The sequence below is a fragment of the Setaria italica genome, chromosome IV, assembly GCF_000263155.2.
Source record: "Setaria italica strain Yugu1 chromosome IV, Setaria_italica_v2.0, whole genome shotgun sequence".
In the NCBI taxonomy this organism is placed as follows: Eukaryota; Viridiplantae; Streptophyta; class Magnoliopsida; order Poales; family Poaceae; genus Setaria; species Setaria italica.
In genome coordinates, this window is record NC_028453.1 from 1,709,873 (window position 1) to 1,727,103 (window position 17,231).

At 42.5% G+C, this 17,231-nt stretch overlaps 2 protein-coding genes and 1 long non-coding RNA gene across 17 annotated transcripts; 1 reads left to right on the forward strand and 2 right to left on the reverse strand.

Moving 5' to 3' along the window:
• Positions 1-1,204: 1,204 nt before the first annotated feature.
• LOC101773089 lies at positions 1,205-3,786 on the reverse strand. 11 transcript variants are annotated; one of them, XR_002677245.1, is made up of 7 exons: positions 3,634-3,773; positions 3,407-3,563; positions 2,318-2,995; positions 1,979-2,136; positions 1,811-1,874; positions 1,478-1,617; positions 1,245-1,387 (listed from the first exon to the last, which is right to left on the reverse strand). XR_002677245.1 is itself a non-coding variant. In XM_022825722.1 (7 exons), the coding sequence occupies exons 1-7, from the start codon at positions 3,644-3,646 to the stop codon at positions 1,578-1,580; spliced, it is 1,008 nt and encodes a 335-aa protein (XP_022681457.1). In that variant the 5' UTR covers positions 3,647-3,773; the 3' UTR covers positions 1,440-1,577. The 11 variants fall into 11 exon arrangements, 10 of the variants coding, with proteins under 10 accessions (XP_022681450.1, XP_022681456.1, XP_022681454.1 ...); XM_022825722.1 differs by lacking the exon at positions 1,245-1,387 and having other exon boundaries at positions 1,440-1,617; positions 2,318-2,867; positions 2,970-2,995; XM_022825715.1 differs by lacking the exon at positions 1,478-1,617 and having other exon boundaries at positions 1,205-1,387.
• Positions 3,692-6,216, forward strand: LOC101772418. 4 transcript variants are annotated; one of them, XR_001163899.3, is made up of 7 exons: positions 3,692-3,830; positions 3,897-4,118; positions 4,196-4,299; positions 4,478-4,945; positions 5,407-5,574; positions 5,678-5,810; positions 5,897-6,216. It is a non-coding gene; the product is annotated as an uncharacterized LOC101772418 (long non-coding RNA). The 4 variants fall into 4 exon arrangements; XR_001393183.2 differs by having other exon boundaries at positions 4,478-4,718; positions 4,797-4,945; positions 5,407-5,810; XR_002677246.1 differs by having other exon boundaries at positions 5,392-5,810.
• On the reverse strand, positions 5,759-14,752 carry LOC101773497 (kinesin-like protein KIN-UB). Of its 2 annotated transcripts, XR_214994.3 has the most exons (20): positions 14,359-14,752; positions 12,928-13,028; positions 12,722-12,844; positions 12,174-12,359; positions 11,855-12,076; positions 11,597-11,762; positions 11,321-11,470; positions 10,720-10,808; positions 10,375-10,578; positions 9,859-9,951; positions 9,588-9,725; positions 9,373-9,504; positions 9,102-9,243; positions 8,235-8,327; positions 7,649-7,774; positions 7,419-7,544; positions 6,977-7,120; positions 6,439-6,567; positions 6,142-6,366; positions 5,759-6,075 (listed from the first exon to the last, which is right to left on the reverse strand). XR_214994.3 is itself a non-coding variant. In XM_004964417.3 (19 exons), the coding sequence occupies exons 1-19, from the start codon at positions 14,549-14,551 to the stop codon at positions 6,206-6,208; spliced, it is 2,718 nt and encodes a 905-aa protein (XP_004964474.1). In that variant the 5' UTR covers positions 14,552-14,752; the 3' UTR covers positions 5,768-6,205. The 2 variants fall into 2 exon arrangements, 1 of the variants encoding a protein (XP_004964474.1); XM_004964417.3 differs by having other exon boundaries at positions 5,768-6,366.
• Between the last annotated feature and the right edge of the window lie 2,479 nt (positions 14,753-17,231).

Consider the following 17,231-nt stretch of genomic DNA (forward strand, 5'->3'; position numbering starts at 1 on the left):
GGTCATGAATGTGATATATCAGTGTAACTTTAGAAGTAACATATCCAAGAATGAATTATTCTGTTACTATTCGTGTGATGTGATTTGACCTCAAATTTGAATTCGAATTTAATTTAAATTAAATTCCAATTTGAATTCAGATTCGAATACAATGCTGTACGCGAATAAGAAGATAAACTGCACCAACAGGTTCCCTAGAAAATGAATCCTTAGGAATGTAGCTTTATATGTCGGATAGCCTTGCCATGTCAGAAAGTTCCTTGGGAGTTTAAACCCTAGGGAAACTTTCCCTAGGAATTTCATCTGCAGATCATAGGGCATTCTTGGTTCCTCGTCAAAATGCTCCCTACCAAGGTTTCCCCACGAAAACGCCTAGAGAAATTGTTTCCCTGCAGTTTATTTGCCTTTCCCTAGAAATTGGGATCCTAGGTAAACTTGAGCTTTCCAGTAGTGCACCACCTTCATAAAGAAAGAAAACATTTGTTAAGTAACTGTCAAAATCATCAACCATGCATGAATAGTTGTTAATAACAACAGACTAATTGAAGGAAAAAATATATTATAAAAGCCCATGCATAAAGCAGTTTAAGATATCACGCATACGTATGTGTACAGCATGAACAACCAAACCATAACATAATGGGAGAACAAACTGTGATGTTAGTGTAATAGGGATTGCAGATGATTTCTTCATTTAAAAAAAAAGTTTACATCTAACAGAAGGGTTAGTGCCAAATTGGAAACCATGCACAAATAGATGTTAACACTGGTTGAGTATAAGGCAAGGAAAATTGTATAAATGAAGTGTAGTCATGTGCATGAAACCATTCATAAGCATAAACTGAAGGGTCGTCATGAATGACACGGAGTACTTGAACTTAACGGTAAATAAACTAATCTCATTTTTATAATAATTGGATATTTTATCCTACATTCAGCAAAAATCTGTAAACATTATTGGAAAAAATATATTCAAATTAAAAGGTCTAATGATTTGCGTGGCAAACTCTGTGTGACCATACCATATATAGAGCATAAGCACTAAGGAGAAGGCCACATCCAACATATGAATCCCGTATAGGATATAGATAAATATTCCTCCGTGCTAATATTTGTGATATAATTGTAACCACTATGATGAGTATGTAAAAGATAGTTTATAAATAGAAGTATGAATACCATCATTATCTTCAGCTCCAATCTTGCAGCAACATTTGACTTCCCATGCCTTCTCTCCTTGCATATGCGATACTTCAGCAAAGAATAGTTGATTGCCAGTGCTATCATCAACTTGTTGCTTTGTTGTGAAATTGAAATGATAATACCACCTAAGATTCTCATAAAGCATTTGCTTCCTCACAAGATCTTCAAGTTCATGTGCAGGTTCCTAAACCAAGGATATGAGCAAAGCGAGAGGCTAGGTCTGAGGCGGGGGGGGGGGGGGGGGGGTAGGGCAGAACCCAAAAGTTGTTGTCACCATGCATTATACTGGTCCAGTAAAGCTTGAATCAAATATCGCTCTTCATCATAGGTAACCTTGCTACTTGATGAACTGGGATATGGTGGACCATTAAGTATCATCCTATCCAAGTAAGACAATTCATCTTGCTCCTTGCACTTAATTCAGATAAGAACCCTCGCTATTAATAGTAAATGAAGGGTAATGTATATCCATTGCATGAACCCCATGAGTAGAAAAAAGGCATGAAATACAAAAGGTTGTGGCTATCTAGTACTCTGAACATTAATTAATCATTATTTCTTGCAATGTGGAAATGGACAAGTTAGAACAAAGTAAAAAAAAACTTACCTAGTTCTACGCCACATATCTTGTGTATCAGATGTGCAAGATCTTACAAGCATCTTGTAAGATCCTAAAACAAGATCAGCAAAGCATTGTATCAGTGTGTGTGTGAAGAGAGAGAGGGTGAGGTGGAAGGGAGGGAGAGAAAGCAGGATGCGAAGAGATTGTTATCACCATTATACCGGTCCAGTAAAGCTTCAATCAAATATCGTTCTTCATCATAGGTAGTCTTACTCCTTCGCAAATTGGGATCTATTGGTGGACCATCAAGAAAATATTTACAATCCTGCTTCATCCTATCCCCATGAGAAAATGCATCTTGCTCCTTGCACCTGGTTCAGGCCATAGCACTCCACATTAATAGTACATAAATGGTAATAGATTAGGGTATATCAGAAACAAGGCATAGAATACAAAGGGCTGCAGCCATTTAGTTCTCCGAGAACACTACAACAACCATTGTTGCTTGCAACGTAGAAATGGTCGAGCTCAAAGTAAAAAATAAAAACGTACCTTCCTCCATGACGCAGTTCATCGAGAAAGCGCTTAATAGCATCATCAGCCTCATGTACGCTGTGAAACGGTCCACCCACATCTGGGTAAGTACAAAAAGATCCCCTCCGGTCCATCCTAATGTAAAACGTCTGAAAGCAATCTGGAGGATGCCGGATCAAAATGTTAGATCCAATGGATGAAGCTGATTGCAGAGAGCTGCTGGTGATGTTGTGTGGCAATGTCCGTGGACTAGCAGTGATCGACGCTTCTGATGAACTGCCATGAAACTCGTTGGTTAACTTGCTGAAAAGCTTGTCCAAGTCGTCCTGTTGGGTTACCGTAGGTATGGACACAAACTTATCACAAGTGGATGGGAAAGCACTAGATGAGCCATTAACGGTGTCATGTGGTGCTGTTTGTGGACCTGCAGTAATCGATTCTTCCTTCGATGATGCAACATCTGGATCTTGCAGAGCTTGTCCAGATGCAAACTCAGCAGCAGCTTCTACAAGCTCCTCACAGCAGGTGGTGGAAAAGATCAATGTGCTGGTGTGTTGTGACGCTGTTCCTGAATGGGCAGTGATTAATACTTCAGATGATGTAGTGTCAAGAATCACCTCCAAAGATGAAACATCTTGCTCTTGAAGAGTTGGTGCAGACGCAGACTCACCAGCGCCATCCACAAGCTTCTCAGACCTGAAGGGGGAAAGGCGCAGTGAGCCTATAGATTAACAAATTATCATCCAAGAACGATCAATTGAAGTAATGTCCAAGTAAGACAGGTCAGAAATCTGTGAACTTCTAATATCATTTCAGTAGAAATCTACAATAATGCCTCCATTTAGGACTATTTCGTCCTGCTGTACTAGGAAACAACCAACCTTCCACCCAAGTCAAGGATCACGACTTCACGAGTCCTTCCCTCCCACTATCAATCCCAATCCCCAAGGAATTGCCAAAACCTAGCATTGATACGTAAGCCTAATACCGACTAATATGTAAACCTAACACTAGATCGACCAATATGGAAGTCTAATGGTAGATCAACCAGTAAGTAAGGAGCAATAGATCGCCAACAAAAGAAAAAGAAAGCGAGACAGGACGTACTGTACAGGCGGCGGTGGCGGCATCACCACAGGCAACGGCGGCGGCATCACTACCGGCCGGCCGATTTCGGAACTGAAGCCTCGCCGATCTGCTTGTGGTTGACAAACAGAGGAGAGGACGGTCCGTGAAGTGTCGCCCGTCCCGGCCCTTCGAACTCCTAATTAGATACATAACCTTCGTAGATGACATTTAAAGTCAAGAAAATATATGCCAAGAAAAAAAATAACCTTTGTATGGCATGTTTAAGTCAACCTAGTTGACGCTAGGCGGCGGCGTAGTGGCTGCCATCGCTTTGCGGTCGCTGGGCTCTCTGCTTCGGGGGACCATCCGTGCACGGACCTGTTCCTCCTTGCCGGGGATCGCTACCCAGGGGACGCTCGGATCGGCGGCGGGGAGGAGCGAAGCAGATGCTCTACACGGCCTGGTATACAACTCGCGCATCTCATCTCTTCTTTCTTCGCCTGCGGCTCATAATTCCCTTGTGGCGCAGAGGAACCTCGCCTACCTTGTGGGTGCTCGTCCCAGCTCTCCTGTCGCGGCGGCGGCGGCGGCGGCCGTTTCTGCTTTTGCAGCATCCCATGGCCTGCACAGCCGGGTAAATCTGACGGCGCAGAGCGTCCGTGCCCGGGCCAGTTACTCCTCGCCGGGGATCGTTGTCCAGGCTTCGACGGGGTCGATGATGGTGAAGGGAGCACGGCGTTTCCACACCTTGGTAATTTCCGTTTGTCTCAGGCTCTATGCAAGACTTGTTCACTCGTGGCTCACCTTGCTTCGCTCCTCGTGGCGCAGAGGGGTCTTGTGGCCGAACATGCCCATGGCGCTCCTGCTGCTCTAACTGTCGCCTTTCTCTGTATTTGCCGGAATTCTGTATGTGATTCATACAGATGGGTCAGGTATATATGAACTTGCCTTCAGATTTCTTGTCTCTACTCTCTACTGCATGCTGCATAGCCGACAACTCTCACATGTTCATACCTCCTGCTGCATGTTAAAAAGCCTTAAGATTTCTTGCCTTTAGCATTATTCCTGCATGTTACATAGCCCTCAACCCTCCCGTATTCAAACTTGCAGACGGATCCAGGACAGAGAAGGAGGACATTGAGGAGGACCCCTCCATGAGGACGGATGCGTACCTCCGTTACATGCAGGCGCTAAAGGACATGGAACGCGAGACGGCGTCTTACAACAAAGCATTGCCTGATGGTAACAAAGCTTTGGATCAGGAGGGGCATGAAGGGTGATGACGAAGCCATGAGAGCAAGGTTCGAGGACTGGATGAAGCAGTATGGCCGAACGTACCAAGACGAGCAGGGTAAGGCGAGGCGGTTTAGAATATTTAAGGCTGTTGCAAGGTTTGTTGATGTCGCCAATGCTGTGGCTGACGAATTAGGGTCTGATGTCTGTATGGGCCTTAATGAATTTGCGGATTGGAATGACCAAGGACTTGCTGGCATGTGTGGCACCAAACATATGAGCGAAGATCAGTACCTCAGCATGGTCGGCGTCAATCAGGCATCTGATAAGAAGGCCACGAAGCAGGTATGTGTAAGCTGTAAGCAGTTAGTTATATAAATAAACGGCACTGCTAGCGTCCGGACATCCGATGGAAATTTTTCCATCGGACGTTCCGTTGCAACATCGAAACAAACACATCTGCAACATCGAAAATCTATAGTTGCAACATCGAAAAAATATGCGAAAAAATGACTACGTCGTTCGACTTCGGGATAGAAAATTCCCGCCGCAATATGAACATATTTATTGTGAAACATGCGGAAACAATAGTTGCAATATCAATATTTAACTATTGAAACGTACGTCGGAACGTCTGTACTGTAGTGTTACCGATAAATAAATTGCATTCCATATGATGATTACTTTCATGTATTGGTACAATAGCAGTACGAAGGTTGATTTACAACCGCTCAATTTTAAGAGTAAATGCAAAGTTGGGTGCTTCTTTTGTTGTACTTTACAAATTACAGACGCTGCAAAAGCAGGAATCTAAAGATTGAGAAGGCGCGGCTGGCGATCATACACAAGCTGGTGCTTACCTGAAGCTCATGGATTGGAGGAGAAGACGAAGATGGAGATCATCCTGAAACTCTCTCGGGGCTAAATGCCGTCTGATTAGCTTTCTGAAGAAATAAACCTGTATAATCTTAGAGGTATGGAATATCTTCGTGATGAGCTCCTTTTGTTTTGTCATTGTCTGGCTTAGAGGTATGGAGTATCTTTGTTTTGTTTTCCTTTATATACAACGATAATCAGCGAGCAGCTCTGGTAAAGGAAATGGCAGTACGAGCGTTTAAGAGAAAGAAAGAACAGTTAGTACATACGACTCATCAGCGGTAAATAAAGTTAAACCTCAAAGGGATCAGCAACTATACAATGATAAATACAGGTATACTTCACAGCCAAATGTTCTTATCTGCAAGCTCGCTCACCCAAACACTGAACCCGCTTCTTTTGGCCTTGATATTTTTACAGCAATAATTTTACAAACACTACATAAGGAGGTAACCTCATATGCTAGGATTCAAATAAATGAATTGCTATCAAGATTTTCAACTGCCACCTCAAAACAAGAAAAGTAAACTCTCGAGGAGAAGATGGTACAAGATCACAATGCCTCTCCTGATTAGTCAGTCTGGTGCCGTGTTTTACGCCTGCAAAAATTGGGTAAGCCAAGGGATGATGCACTTGATTACCAGCATTGAGCACAATGGCATCACCTCCTATGTGCACGAGAAATGTAACTTCATAGCGTGTGAGACCCAGCTGCACTTTGTTCTGTTATCACATTTTTATTCCCAATCTTCTCATCTCTGCTTGAAGAGTGGGGCTGGATGTCAATGTCCGATGTGCCAACATCCTTATATCTTCTCGAGAACAATCCCTTGAGATTCGAACAAGTTCCCATAAGGCACCTTCACTGATAATGTCTTTTGAATTTACTTCTGCACAAGAGAGCAAATTCAAACTGTAAGCATAACATTATGTGTGCGAACGCGAGAGAAAGAGAGGGATACCATGTTGTGCCAAATGGCAAAGTGCAAGTTCAATGTGGCGCCTAATTGGAGCGGCTTCGTTATTGGCATTTTTTACAATCCAAGGAAGTGCTCCATCATCAATTAATAATGATTTTCCCACCTTATTTCCTGAAAAAAAAGGGTTATGCATGGAACAGCATTCAGGAATTGCCAGATCAAAACACACAGATAAAACTGGTCTCAACAAAAACACATCGAACCGCATTATCCATCATTCTTCCCAATAACATGTATGGATATATTTCTAAAAATTATTTAGAACATGAAGCATTTATACTTAAAATTTCACATAAAGCATTTGAATTTCTAATATTGGAAAATGCATAATAGATAATGTCAGAACACCATATCAAAGCATTGTAACATTAAAATTTCAGTTTTTGGTTGTGCATTGATAATTTGATGGTATAAAACATTTCTCAGGCAATACAAAAACTGAAGATTCACTCTTAAATGTAATGTGTGTGTTTCTGAAAGCTCCTATTTCTTGTGTTGCATTCATAGCATAGATAATTACCTTGAGTGGCTGCTCTAGATTCACATTTTGCAAAATTTGCAATGCCACGTGCAACTTGTGCAAGGACATCAGGGTGCCCACACCTAACCATTCCAAGCAATGCTTTAATTCCACCTTCTCCCCTCAACCGAGTTTGCAGTTTGTCTGGTAAAAAGCAAAAGATTAGGTCTAGGATATAACCTCGAGCATAGAAATACACTACTACTTTTCATATTAAAAAAAATGTAGGCCTTGATTTTGTGTTTTGATAGAACCCATGAGGGAGTAATGAGGATATCTTAAATGTTACGATCATGTTCCTCACATAGCCTGATAGCCATCAGCCAAAAAAAAAAGGAGGTTCATCCAAAGTATTAGCTTTCTGAGGAATGTGTCCTTCAGTGACACAAATTTCTTACTGGAGACCAAACTTTTGAATAAAAAGCAGAAATTTAGAGTTTACCGTTGCCACAAAGGTTAGCAATTGCTCCAGCAACCATTCTTAGAGTTTGTGGATCCTCTGCATCAGATGCTGTCATAGACAACAAGGTTACACCTCCTTGCGCCATGATAAGGTCTTGATTTGTCTCTGCATATATGAATTTTAACAATGAGACCAATAGTCTACCACTGAAATAAGCTCATCATCAAAGCATCTCTGTCAAGAATTATAAACACTGCTGGCCCACTGACCATTCATTGCAAGATTAGCAATTGCTCCTGCTGCTACTCTGCGAATTGTCTCATCCTCAGAGCTCCTAAGTAGCACAAGGAGGGAAGTAAGGCCACCTGCTTCTACAATCTTTTCCTGATTTGCCTCTGAAGTACACAAGGATGACTGTGAGATTAGCTTTAAAGACACAATGCTGCCAGCTTATCAAGTAAAATCAAGTACTCCAGATATAGGTAAGAGTCTTTGTGGGGGCATTTGTACAGCAACACTACTCCAGCAGTATGCTTCCAAGTAAAACTTCTTATGTATATTGCCAAAACTCTGTAGTCCACTAGAGCAATACTGTTTTATTCTAGTACAAAATATGTTGGGAATAATGAGACCCCGTTGATATGCTTTCAATCCAAAATAGTTATACATAGGTAGCCATGGACACCCTAGCATATAAAATGCAGACTGCATACGTTGAATGAAGCAGATAAGTGATGCTTAAAAATTATGCATATGACCAGAAAACATGCTCAGGTAGCAACTCCATGGACAAACAAAGAAAAGAAAACAATCTCTATATCTAGCTAGAAAGCATTATGAAAATGCAGCGCTCACCTTCAGCAGCCAGATTTGCAACAACTTTCACTGCATGAACACGAACATCAGGTTCTTCAGATTCGAGCAACGACAATATCTTCTGTAACCCAACTGAAAACAGAGAAAGGAAAACTTTAAGCACATGTTTTGCTGAGATATCAGACATCAATAGTTCGGGTGGTAGGACTGCAAAAAAAAGGCAGAGGATGTTTTACAAAATTCTATCTTAAGTTATGATCTACCATTTTCACAATGTCATCTTAATCCCTGGTGATTTTACCATTCATCACATTCATATATTTGCCAATAGAATGTCTGCACAGATATATTGGCATCCAAATACGCTACATAAAGAATCACGGTAGGGGGTAGTATTTTTAGCTTGTGAGAAAATGGAAAGGGAACACCATAGCACAACAAAACAGGTCCTTTTGCACACCATTTCTTGTAACCTAAGGAGTTCACCAATCACCATAATTAAATTTACCCTAACAATTAGCTCACTTTTCTTTTGGAGATTGCTTACAGGAACTAGAACTAGACAAGTCAAACACAGCAGAAATTGGAATTCAGGCTATGACTGTGATGGTGGGAGGTGGTAGATGTAAAAACATAAAGAAGAATGTGAAAACTGGACCGTGTCAGGGGTGTCAGGTGTGAATTGGTGCCCCTAGCAGGCACTACCAACCCTCTTTAGTTCAATTAATAGGGCCAGCTTTTCAAAATGTGGCACAATTTGAAACCTAGCACTATTAATTGAAATAAAGAGGGTGGGTCCGTGTTAACCCCTAGGGGCACCAATTTTCACCCCTAACCATGTGAAATTTACTGGACTTTAGCTTGATTTCAGTTTTTTAAATAAATTGATAAATGAGAAGCAAATACCTTGTTCAAAGAGTTTGGCAATCGGCTGCTTAGGTCCATTGCTTTGCTCTCTGGGTTGTGAACCTCGAGTCTGAGACACCAATGAATCTAAACCAGGAAATATTTTTCCTGGCCCGTCTCCTTTATCAAGACTCCTCCTTGTCTGATACAACCAAATCAAATAAAAGAAGAGAAAAGAGCACCGTTATGTTTAGGTTAGCAATCATAATGCAAGCCAGCAATGCAATTCAGCAGCTGCCCACAAAAAACTAGCAATGGCAGTAACACCTACCTCATCGGCTTCCATACTCATCTGCAATAACTGACTTCTCAAAACACCAATTTCTTCTTCAAGTTTCTCTTTCTGGCTAGCTTCAGTATCTAGCATTTTCCGGAGTTTTACTACCTCAGCTGTAGCTGTAGCCTACAAGATTGAGGCAATAATTTGCTATCAGTACATTGAAGCAATAATTTGACAGAAAAAGAACAGGTTTTAGCCATCAGCACCTCCAGCTTTTTCCAGTGTGACACTTGATTCTTGAGGTCACTGGCCTCGTCTTCAGCAGATTGGCGGAGCATTTTCTCATTCTGCAGTAAATTTTGCACTTCCCCAACGTCACTGGATGTGGACTCAGCCTCTTTAATCTGCAAAATGAAAGGAGAGAGAGAAATCACATTGGAATTAACACAAAAATGTGACTCCAAAATTCCTTCCAAGGAATAATGGAAAAAAACAGCATGGCATTGATTAATTCATAAAGCTGAATTAGAAGTGTACTTGTTTCTTGGGTGATTGTTGATGTATTTTCCACTTCTCCTCCAGTATTTTTATTGAGTCTAAGTATTCTTGATGGTACTTCATTTTCTCATTCTGCATAAAAAATAAAAGATAAATATAGCTTCAATCAAGCATGTTAGAGAGAAAGTTACTAATTTAGGAATATTTAAACTGAAGAAATTCACTCCCTATCATAAGAATATCCAAACAATCTATGAGACTAACATAGAAAGCTTTGAGCGTTTGCATATTAATTTTAGAGAGGCAAACGTGACTTCAAAATAATCAACAAAAGGATACAAAAACATACGGTGCTTTTTTCATTGTTTTTTTAGGAGTATTAACATGCTACATGCTACAGTTTTGCCAAGCAAAATACAAAACAAGTTTGGATCACAGAATTATATTGGCATGTGGACTGCAAATTATAAAGAAATGTGACACCAATATACAGGACAAAAGTGAAAGGGCTAATTAGTCTATAAAGGTATGTAGAAGATGAGACAGAAAGCAAACCTCTAACATGATTTTGCACTCTCTTTCAGCCTCAGCAATACGACATTGAGCTTCAGCTCTTATTCTTTCAACTTCATCATCAAAATATTTCCTCTGCCTTTCATTTTCTGCTATTAACTTATCCAATTCAATATCAAGTCTCCTGCACAAGCTTTTGTAATCGAACTCTTCCTTCAATTTCACCATGTTCTCAACTTTCATTGCCTAGACATGAAACAAAGCAAACATTAATCACCCTCTTGCAATTATTTTTGCTAGTTCTGCGAAATCAGAATTCAGAAATTGTCACTATTGCATAACTTGAAGATGAAATCCTAAAACCATTAAATATATCTGCAGACATACCCTTTGTCCAAACATTATTGTACTGGTAGTTTCCCCCCGATGTCTGGGAGATGGACCAATTGTCACAACCAATGATGTTCTTGCAGTACCTATGACATTTAATAGCAGGTTGACCTTGATCAGAGCAAATAAATGTGACAGGCAACATTTTTATTAGGTGAAACTTTTTTATTTGTCATTGTTTCCCTAGCTACGCCAATGGCTCAATGTCATTTTTACTGTATACAAATATACAATGCCTCAATACCTTGTGTCATTGCCAAATTTCAGGGGAATAATGTTCAACCAAAAGACATTTGACATGCTCTTTCCAAATATGTTCTTAAAAGATTCTTCTAGCACAGTGCTTCATTTTGTTTTTATATTAAAATAAAGAGCATATGTACAATGTTCTTTTTGTTAACTTATGTTGCAGGCCTAATTGCTCTCCTAGAATAAAAATGAAGAAAAAAATAGAACAGTGCACTTTAGAACAGATCATAACTAACTGATTTCTAATGCCACTGTTCATTATAAGATAGCCCACTGGTTCCCTTTGATGCCACACATGCAAATGTAATAACTTTGTAAAAAGAAGTATAAAGAGCATAACAAACCTTACCTCCAAATGAATCTTTAAGCAGTCTAGTAAGCTTAGAATCACGAACAGGTACATGAGGACTGTTTTCAGCAAGTGCATTGATGCATTTCCCTAGAGCACTTAAGGACAAGTTGATAGACTTTGCCTCTTCTAATGTATGACCCTCACTTCCTGCAAATAGTAACTCAATATTCAGAGTTGCAAATTATAAGAGACCTATGAACATTTACATGGACATGCAACTGCTGAGAGAACAAATGTAGCAATACAACATATCATTAAGAAAAGAAGACTCACCTGACTTGTCTATGCGCTCTGATCCAGCCAAGTCTACAACTACAAGCTTACTTTTCCTAATAACAGGTGGTCGTAAAGACCCCATCATGGACGATGAATGGCCATTTTCACCAGAAATGCTGACATCCATTTCAGTTCTACCTTTTACAGACCTTCTGACATTTACCTTCACAAAGGATATCACCATATCATTTCCTAGAAATGCTGTACTGTAAAGGCATACAGATAGGTAAGAGAACTCATGGAACATAAGAATACCATGAGGATCGCGTGACTTCGAGATGACTCTGTGTTTAACTTCGTGTTTGCAGCAACGCGATGGGCCTCACCAACCCTTAGAAGGTCCACAAAGCTTTTCTGATCTCTAACTTCAACTACCGTGGCTCCAGGCAGTGAAACATCTCCAGTCCTTGGGTCTTCTACAATGGCTATATTGTCATTTACAGGATCAAGGAGGTCTTGTATCATTTCCATGTACAACTGTAATAACCATCCCAAAATGCATTGTTACAACCAAAAAGGATTCCAAAGATACTAGATCAATAGATAAAACTGCAAAAGGCAAACCATCACAAACCTGTAGATATGATACTGAAACAGAATCAGTTTCAGGTGTTATATCTGCTAGAATATCCTCCATTGCACGAACCATAATTCCCCTAGCAGCAGTATCTTCTTCACCAAGTCTTCCCAACGTAAAAGTCTTCCCAGTACCAGTCTGGCCATATGCCATAACTGTACCATTATATCCCTCCATAACACTCTGTAAAACACGGAGAACTCTACATTGGTACAGACATTGCCAAGGGAGCAACACATAACAGTAATCAAACTAATGGTATTGCTAGAACAAAATATTTCAGGGTCTGAACAGTTGCTTTGTCCTTTCTAGTCAATATAAACTATGAACACAAATTCTAGGCAATTTCGAAATTCCTTCCGCGTCTAGAATCATCACCACAAAGCAATTTGCAATACTATGTATACTCACGGAAAAGAAAACGTGGCATTAAAAATATTAGCAGCACGTAATATGCAACCTGAGTTTATGACTACCTCGAACTGAGAAAAACAAAGGACAGAAAGATTACTCCAAAGTAACGAGAAAGATCGAGTTTCATATACCTCCACAACTGGTTTTGCAACAACTTCATACACTCTCTTTTGTGAAGAAAACTCCGTGAGCAATTCATCGAATTCATATGTTTCCGACTCCCAATTGTTTTTACGAAGCTTTAACCTTTTGAGCTTCATAACAAATTTTCATCAAGTTAGAAAACAAAATTATGTTACCTTTTTCCATAGCATGCTAAAGAGAAAGCGAGCCATACCTCTGGCTGAAGTTCAACACAGTCACCGAAATCCGCATCTGCCGCCAACTCTTCAGCATTCCTAGGCCTAAGCCTCACAGCAACTCTTACTCTACTAGAAACTGCTAGGAACAGGGAGGAATGAGATTCTTCAGTCGACCATACAGGTAATCTAGATCAAATGAAAATTGCCAGAAAGAAAAACAAGCCCAAAGAATGATCCATAATTTCACCATTAGACATGATGCCAGCTGATAATTTAATTCTCAAATATTTGGAAAGATAATGTTAGGCAATGCACAGCATGCAGCAAAGAATGATTGCTAGGTGCACAATCAAAAAAACAAATCTAAGAAATGAGGCATTTTAATCGGCTCAATAAACGAATTACTCGGAATGATCGCATTGCATATAGTAAACAATATAGGCACAGAACAATGCATATAGTAATATACTACTCGATATCATTACCACCAAGTAATTCTTCTGAAACATCAACCACCATGAAGCAATTTTCCATAGGGTACTTTTCCAGGCATTGCAGTAGAGTTAACAGTTAACTACTTGCATTACGTAGAACGGGAATATCAAAATGCCACACAGAAGTTTCAGAAGCAACTTTGGAGTTTTTTTTTTTAACCAAAACCAAAAAAAAGAAAGCTGTTTTCAGCATGCAGTTCACATTAGAACGTTAGCAATTCACTAGGACTGTAAAATTACACCAAGTAAAACTAAGAAAGTGTTACTGCTACTGGTTGCATATGGAATCAGGACAATCTCTTACATTAACGACTGAATGTCTCAATGTAAATTGTAACTCTACACATATTAACATTCATCCAGGTGTCATCCTTTGCAAGGTAACTCCACAACTAACCATGAGATGCAAGCACAGCCAGTAGGAAAAAGCATTTATTTACCAACCAGTGCTCTTCATTATTCTCTACAGCTACGTGATTTTTGCAGGGTATATTGTGATGGTTGGATACTTGGGCGCAAGGGGTGCATGGTCATCATGACAATGCAACAAAAAAGACGCGAAACACACCATCATATCAAAACCAAGGCACCCCCCACGGCAGTTTCGAGATGGTGCAATTGCTCGGTAGATACATTACACACTTGCACCCACGCAAGCAAATCGTTAAACTAGCCAGCCCAAAATCCAGAGGATTTAGCCAGGCCGATCGCACCAAGGCCAACCGAAATGGTACCGTACTAGCGATCTGCAGCTACATTTCGGTCAAGGAGCAAAAACCCCCAGCAAAATCGCGCGAGATTCAGCAGCAGCGACCTGGAACAGCAAAGCAGGGCGAAGCTAACCAAATGCAAATCAGCCCAGCTCCAAATCCCCAAACCCATCCAAACCCCGCGGAACCAAATCCGAATCCGGATCCCGCCCCCGCCCCCGCCACGATCGAAGCCGAGCTAGAGCGAGCCGCACCCACCCACCTCCGTCCGACGACGCGCGCCCGCCCGCCGCGGGGAGCGGCCCGGAGCTGGTCCGCCGGTACGCGCCGCCCGCCGCCGCCGAGGAGAGGCGCTGCTTCCCCGCCGCCGCCTTGGGCGTCGCGCCGGCGCCCTGCCCCCGGTCCAGCTTCGTGCTCATCCTGGGCCCCCCGTTCCTCACCCCGCTGCTCGCCATTTAGCGCCCGCCCGCTCCCACCACACCACACGGGGGGCTCGTGCGGTGGGAGAGAGAGTGTGTGCGAGCGAGACGGCGAGATCACGATTCACGAGGGGGACGTGAGGGGGGAGGAGGCCAGGGACGCCGAGGAATAAATGCGGGGAGAGGGGAGGAGGGCGCCGCCGGGCCCCCCGACACCGAGAGAGAGTTTGGGAGGGGGGGGGGCGCTGGCCGGCGAGCGAGTTGGTGTGGTGTGGGGGAAGCGGAAGGGGAGAGGAGGACGACGAAGGCGAGGAGGGGTGGGGGCTTGGGGAGCGCAGCCTTTACTGTGTCGTGTCGCCAGCTGTGTCCCCGGGTCTTCCGCCCCAAGTCACTGCACCATGGGCCAGGATTCTCGCGGGACCCGGGGGTCAGTGGGGTGGCTGGGTGGGTAGCGCCGACGTGCGAGGCTGTTCCGTGCTGCCGAGGCATGTACCCGTGCTGGCTTGGGTGTGTGTAGGTGGGCCCGGAAAGTGGGGCCCGTTTAGCGGGGGCATTTGAATTTGGTTGGCAAACGTTTTTTTTTTTTTTGAAGTGGGGGAAAGAGAGGTGTCAAAAGCTGTGACGACTGTTGCTTCTTTATGCGTTGGGGCCCTTTCTCCATGGGATTTGATCAGTTTATAATCCGAGCTGGGAAGGGTTTCAATTTTCAAATGGAGGGGAAATGGTTCGAAAATTGGAGCAACTTTTTTGAGATTCTTTTCCAGGCGTTACGAACTTTGAAGTCATATCATCAATCATTTTTATGCTGACCTTTTTGAGAGACTAAGGGGGTATTTGGGAGGAGGGGGTTAAATTTTAGCCCCCGTCACATCGAATGTTTGGACACTAATTAGGAGTATTAAACCTAGACTAATTACAAAACTAATTACACAACCCCTAGGCTAAATCGCAAGACGAACCTATTAAACCTAATTAGTCCTTGATTTGACAATGTGGTGCTACAGTAACCATTCACTAATGATGGATTAATTAGGCTTAACAGATTCGTCTCGCGATTTAGCCTAGGGGTTCTGCAATTAGTTTTGTAATTAGCTTATATTTAGTCCTCCTAATTAGTATCCGAACATCCGATGTGACAGGGCTAAAATTTAGCCTCCTCCTTCCAAACACCCCCTAACAATAGCGCGATGTGTCATTGCCGATGATAAACAGTCAAAGTGTGTGTAGCACAAGTTAAATCCAGTTGGTGCCATGTTTCCATCGATCTGCTGGTTTCGTAGGGGAGTTCGCAAGCAAGAAATCAGTTCCCTTTTTTTTGGTTCAGTTTCCTTCAGAACGACCATGAACTTAATTGTACCGTCCTTCGCGGTGTCATGAATTATCCCTGCGTCGAAATTGCAGAGAATTTGTAGCAGAAGGGCTGGTAGACAGCCTTGAGCTTGCTTGGCTTGCAATGTAGCTTGAGCTGACTAGCTGAGGGACCTGTCGTCCGTACTAGTGTCACAGCGAAAGGTTTATCTGCCTTTGAGCGTTTTTTGAAGGAACAGGAGGGGCAAGCCACTTTATCTGTCTTTGAGTTGGTTGCACATACACCATCACGAGTCTCATCTGGTCATTTTCTCCCAAGAAACTGAGGGTCTTCAGATAATGATGTTGAACGCAAGAGCACATCCCTTTCGGATTTGAGTTCGTCGGTCCCTTTAAATTAAATCTCGAACGATTTTATGCTTACCATGCACAGCATTTAAGTTTGCTATGTTCACATCACGATCATGCTTGGTTTGAGCGCTGATTAAACTGAAAAACCTATGACTAGGTCCTATAGTTTTATGCACCTATGTGGTTGAGTTAACCTCTCTTGAAGGTAAAACAAAACTAGCTCTCTTATTTTTTTCTGAAAAGTCAGGATACAGCTCGCCAAGATGGAAAATAGGGCTGGACAAAATGCTCTTGGCTCGTTAGCTCGCAACTGGCTCGGCTCGGTGCAATTCTCTAACAAGTCGAGCAGGACTTTTTGCTCGTTAGTATAACGACCGAGTTCAAGTCGAGCAGGACTTTTTGCTCGTTAGCTGCCCGAGCGAGCTCACGAGCTCGGCCGAGCCGAGCTGAGCTGGCTTTTTTGCTCGTTAGGATAACGAGCCGAGCCGAGCCGAGCTAGCTCGTAAAAGCTGAGCTGGCTCGTTGTCCACCCCTAATGGAAAAGAAAGGGTGGTTTAACCTTTGAGGCAATGCTTAGGGGCTGTTTGGATACGAGGTGCTAAACTTTAACAGTGTCACATCGGATGTTTGGATGCTACTTGGGAGGAGGGCGCGGGACTAATTCTGTGACTAATTGCACAGCCTTATCCCTTTTCCCAAGACCAACATCAATTCGATGTGGCATTTGAATTTCCAACCTCCTCTCTGTTGGTTTGTTGGAGCATTCAATCATTCACTCATGAGAGCGGGGGGGGCAACAAGGCTACACTACACACAACTTCGTGCGGTTGTTATTGTGTTGGCTTATGTTTGCCACTGTGCGAGGTTCCAGGAGGGTAGACTGGGCTGCGTCCTATATGTACCCCTTGATCGAGGAAGATCGACCGTGCTATCGCTTCAATCTTCTCACGCCCCTGCTCACACTCTGCTCATCTGCATAAGTCACGTCGAGCTAGCCCGAGACATCGCACATAGGCCTCTAGAGGAGACGTTCTCTGCTCCCGTCTGCCTCACGCTC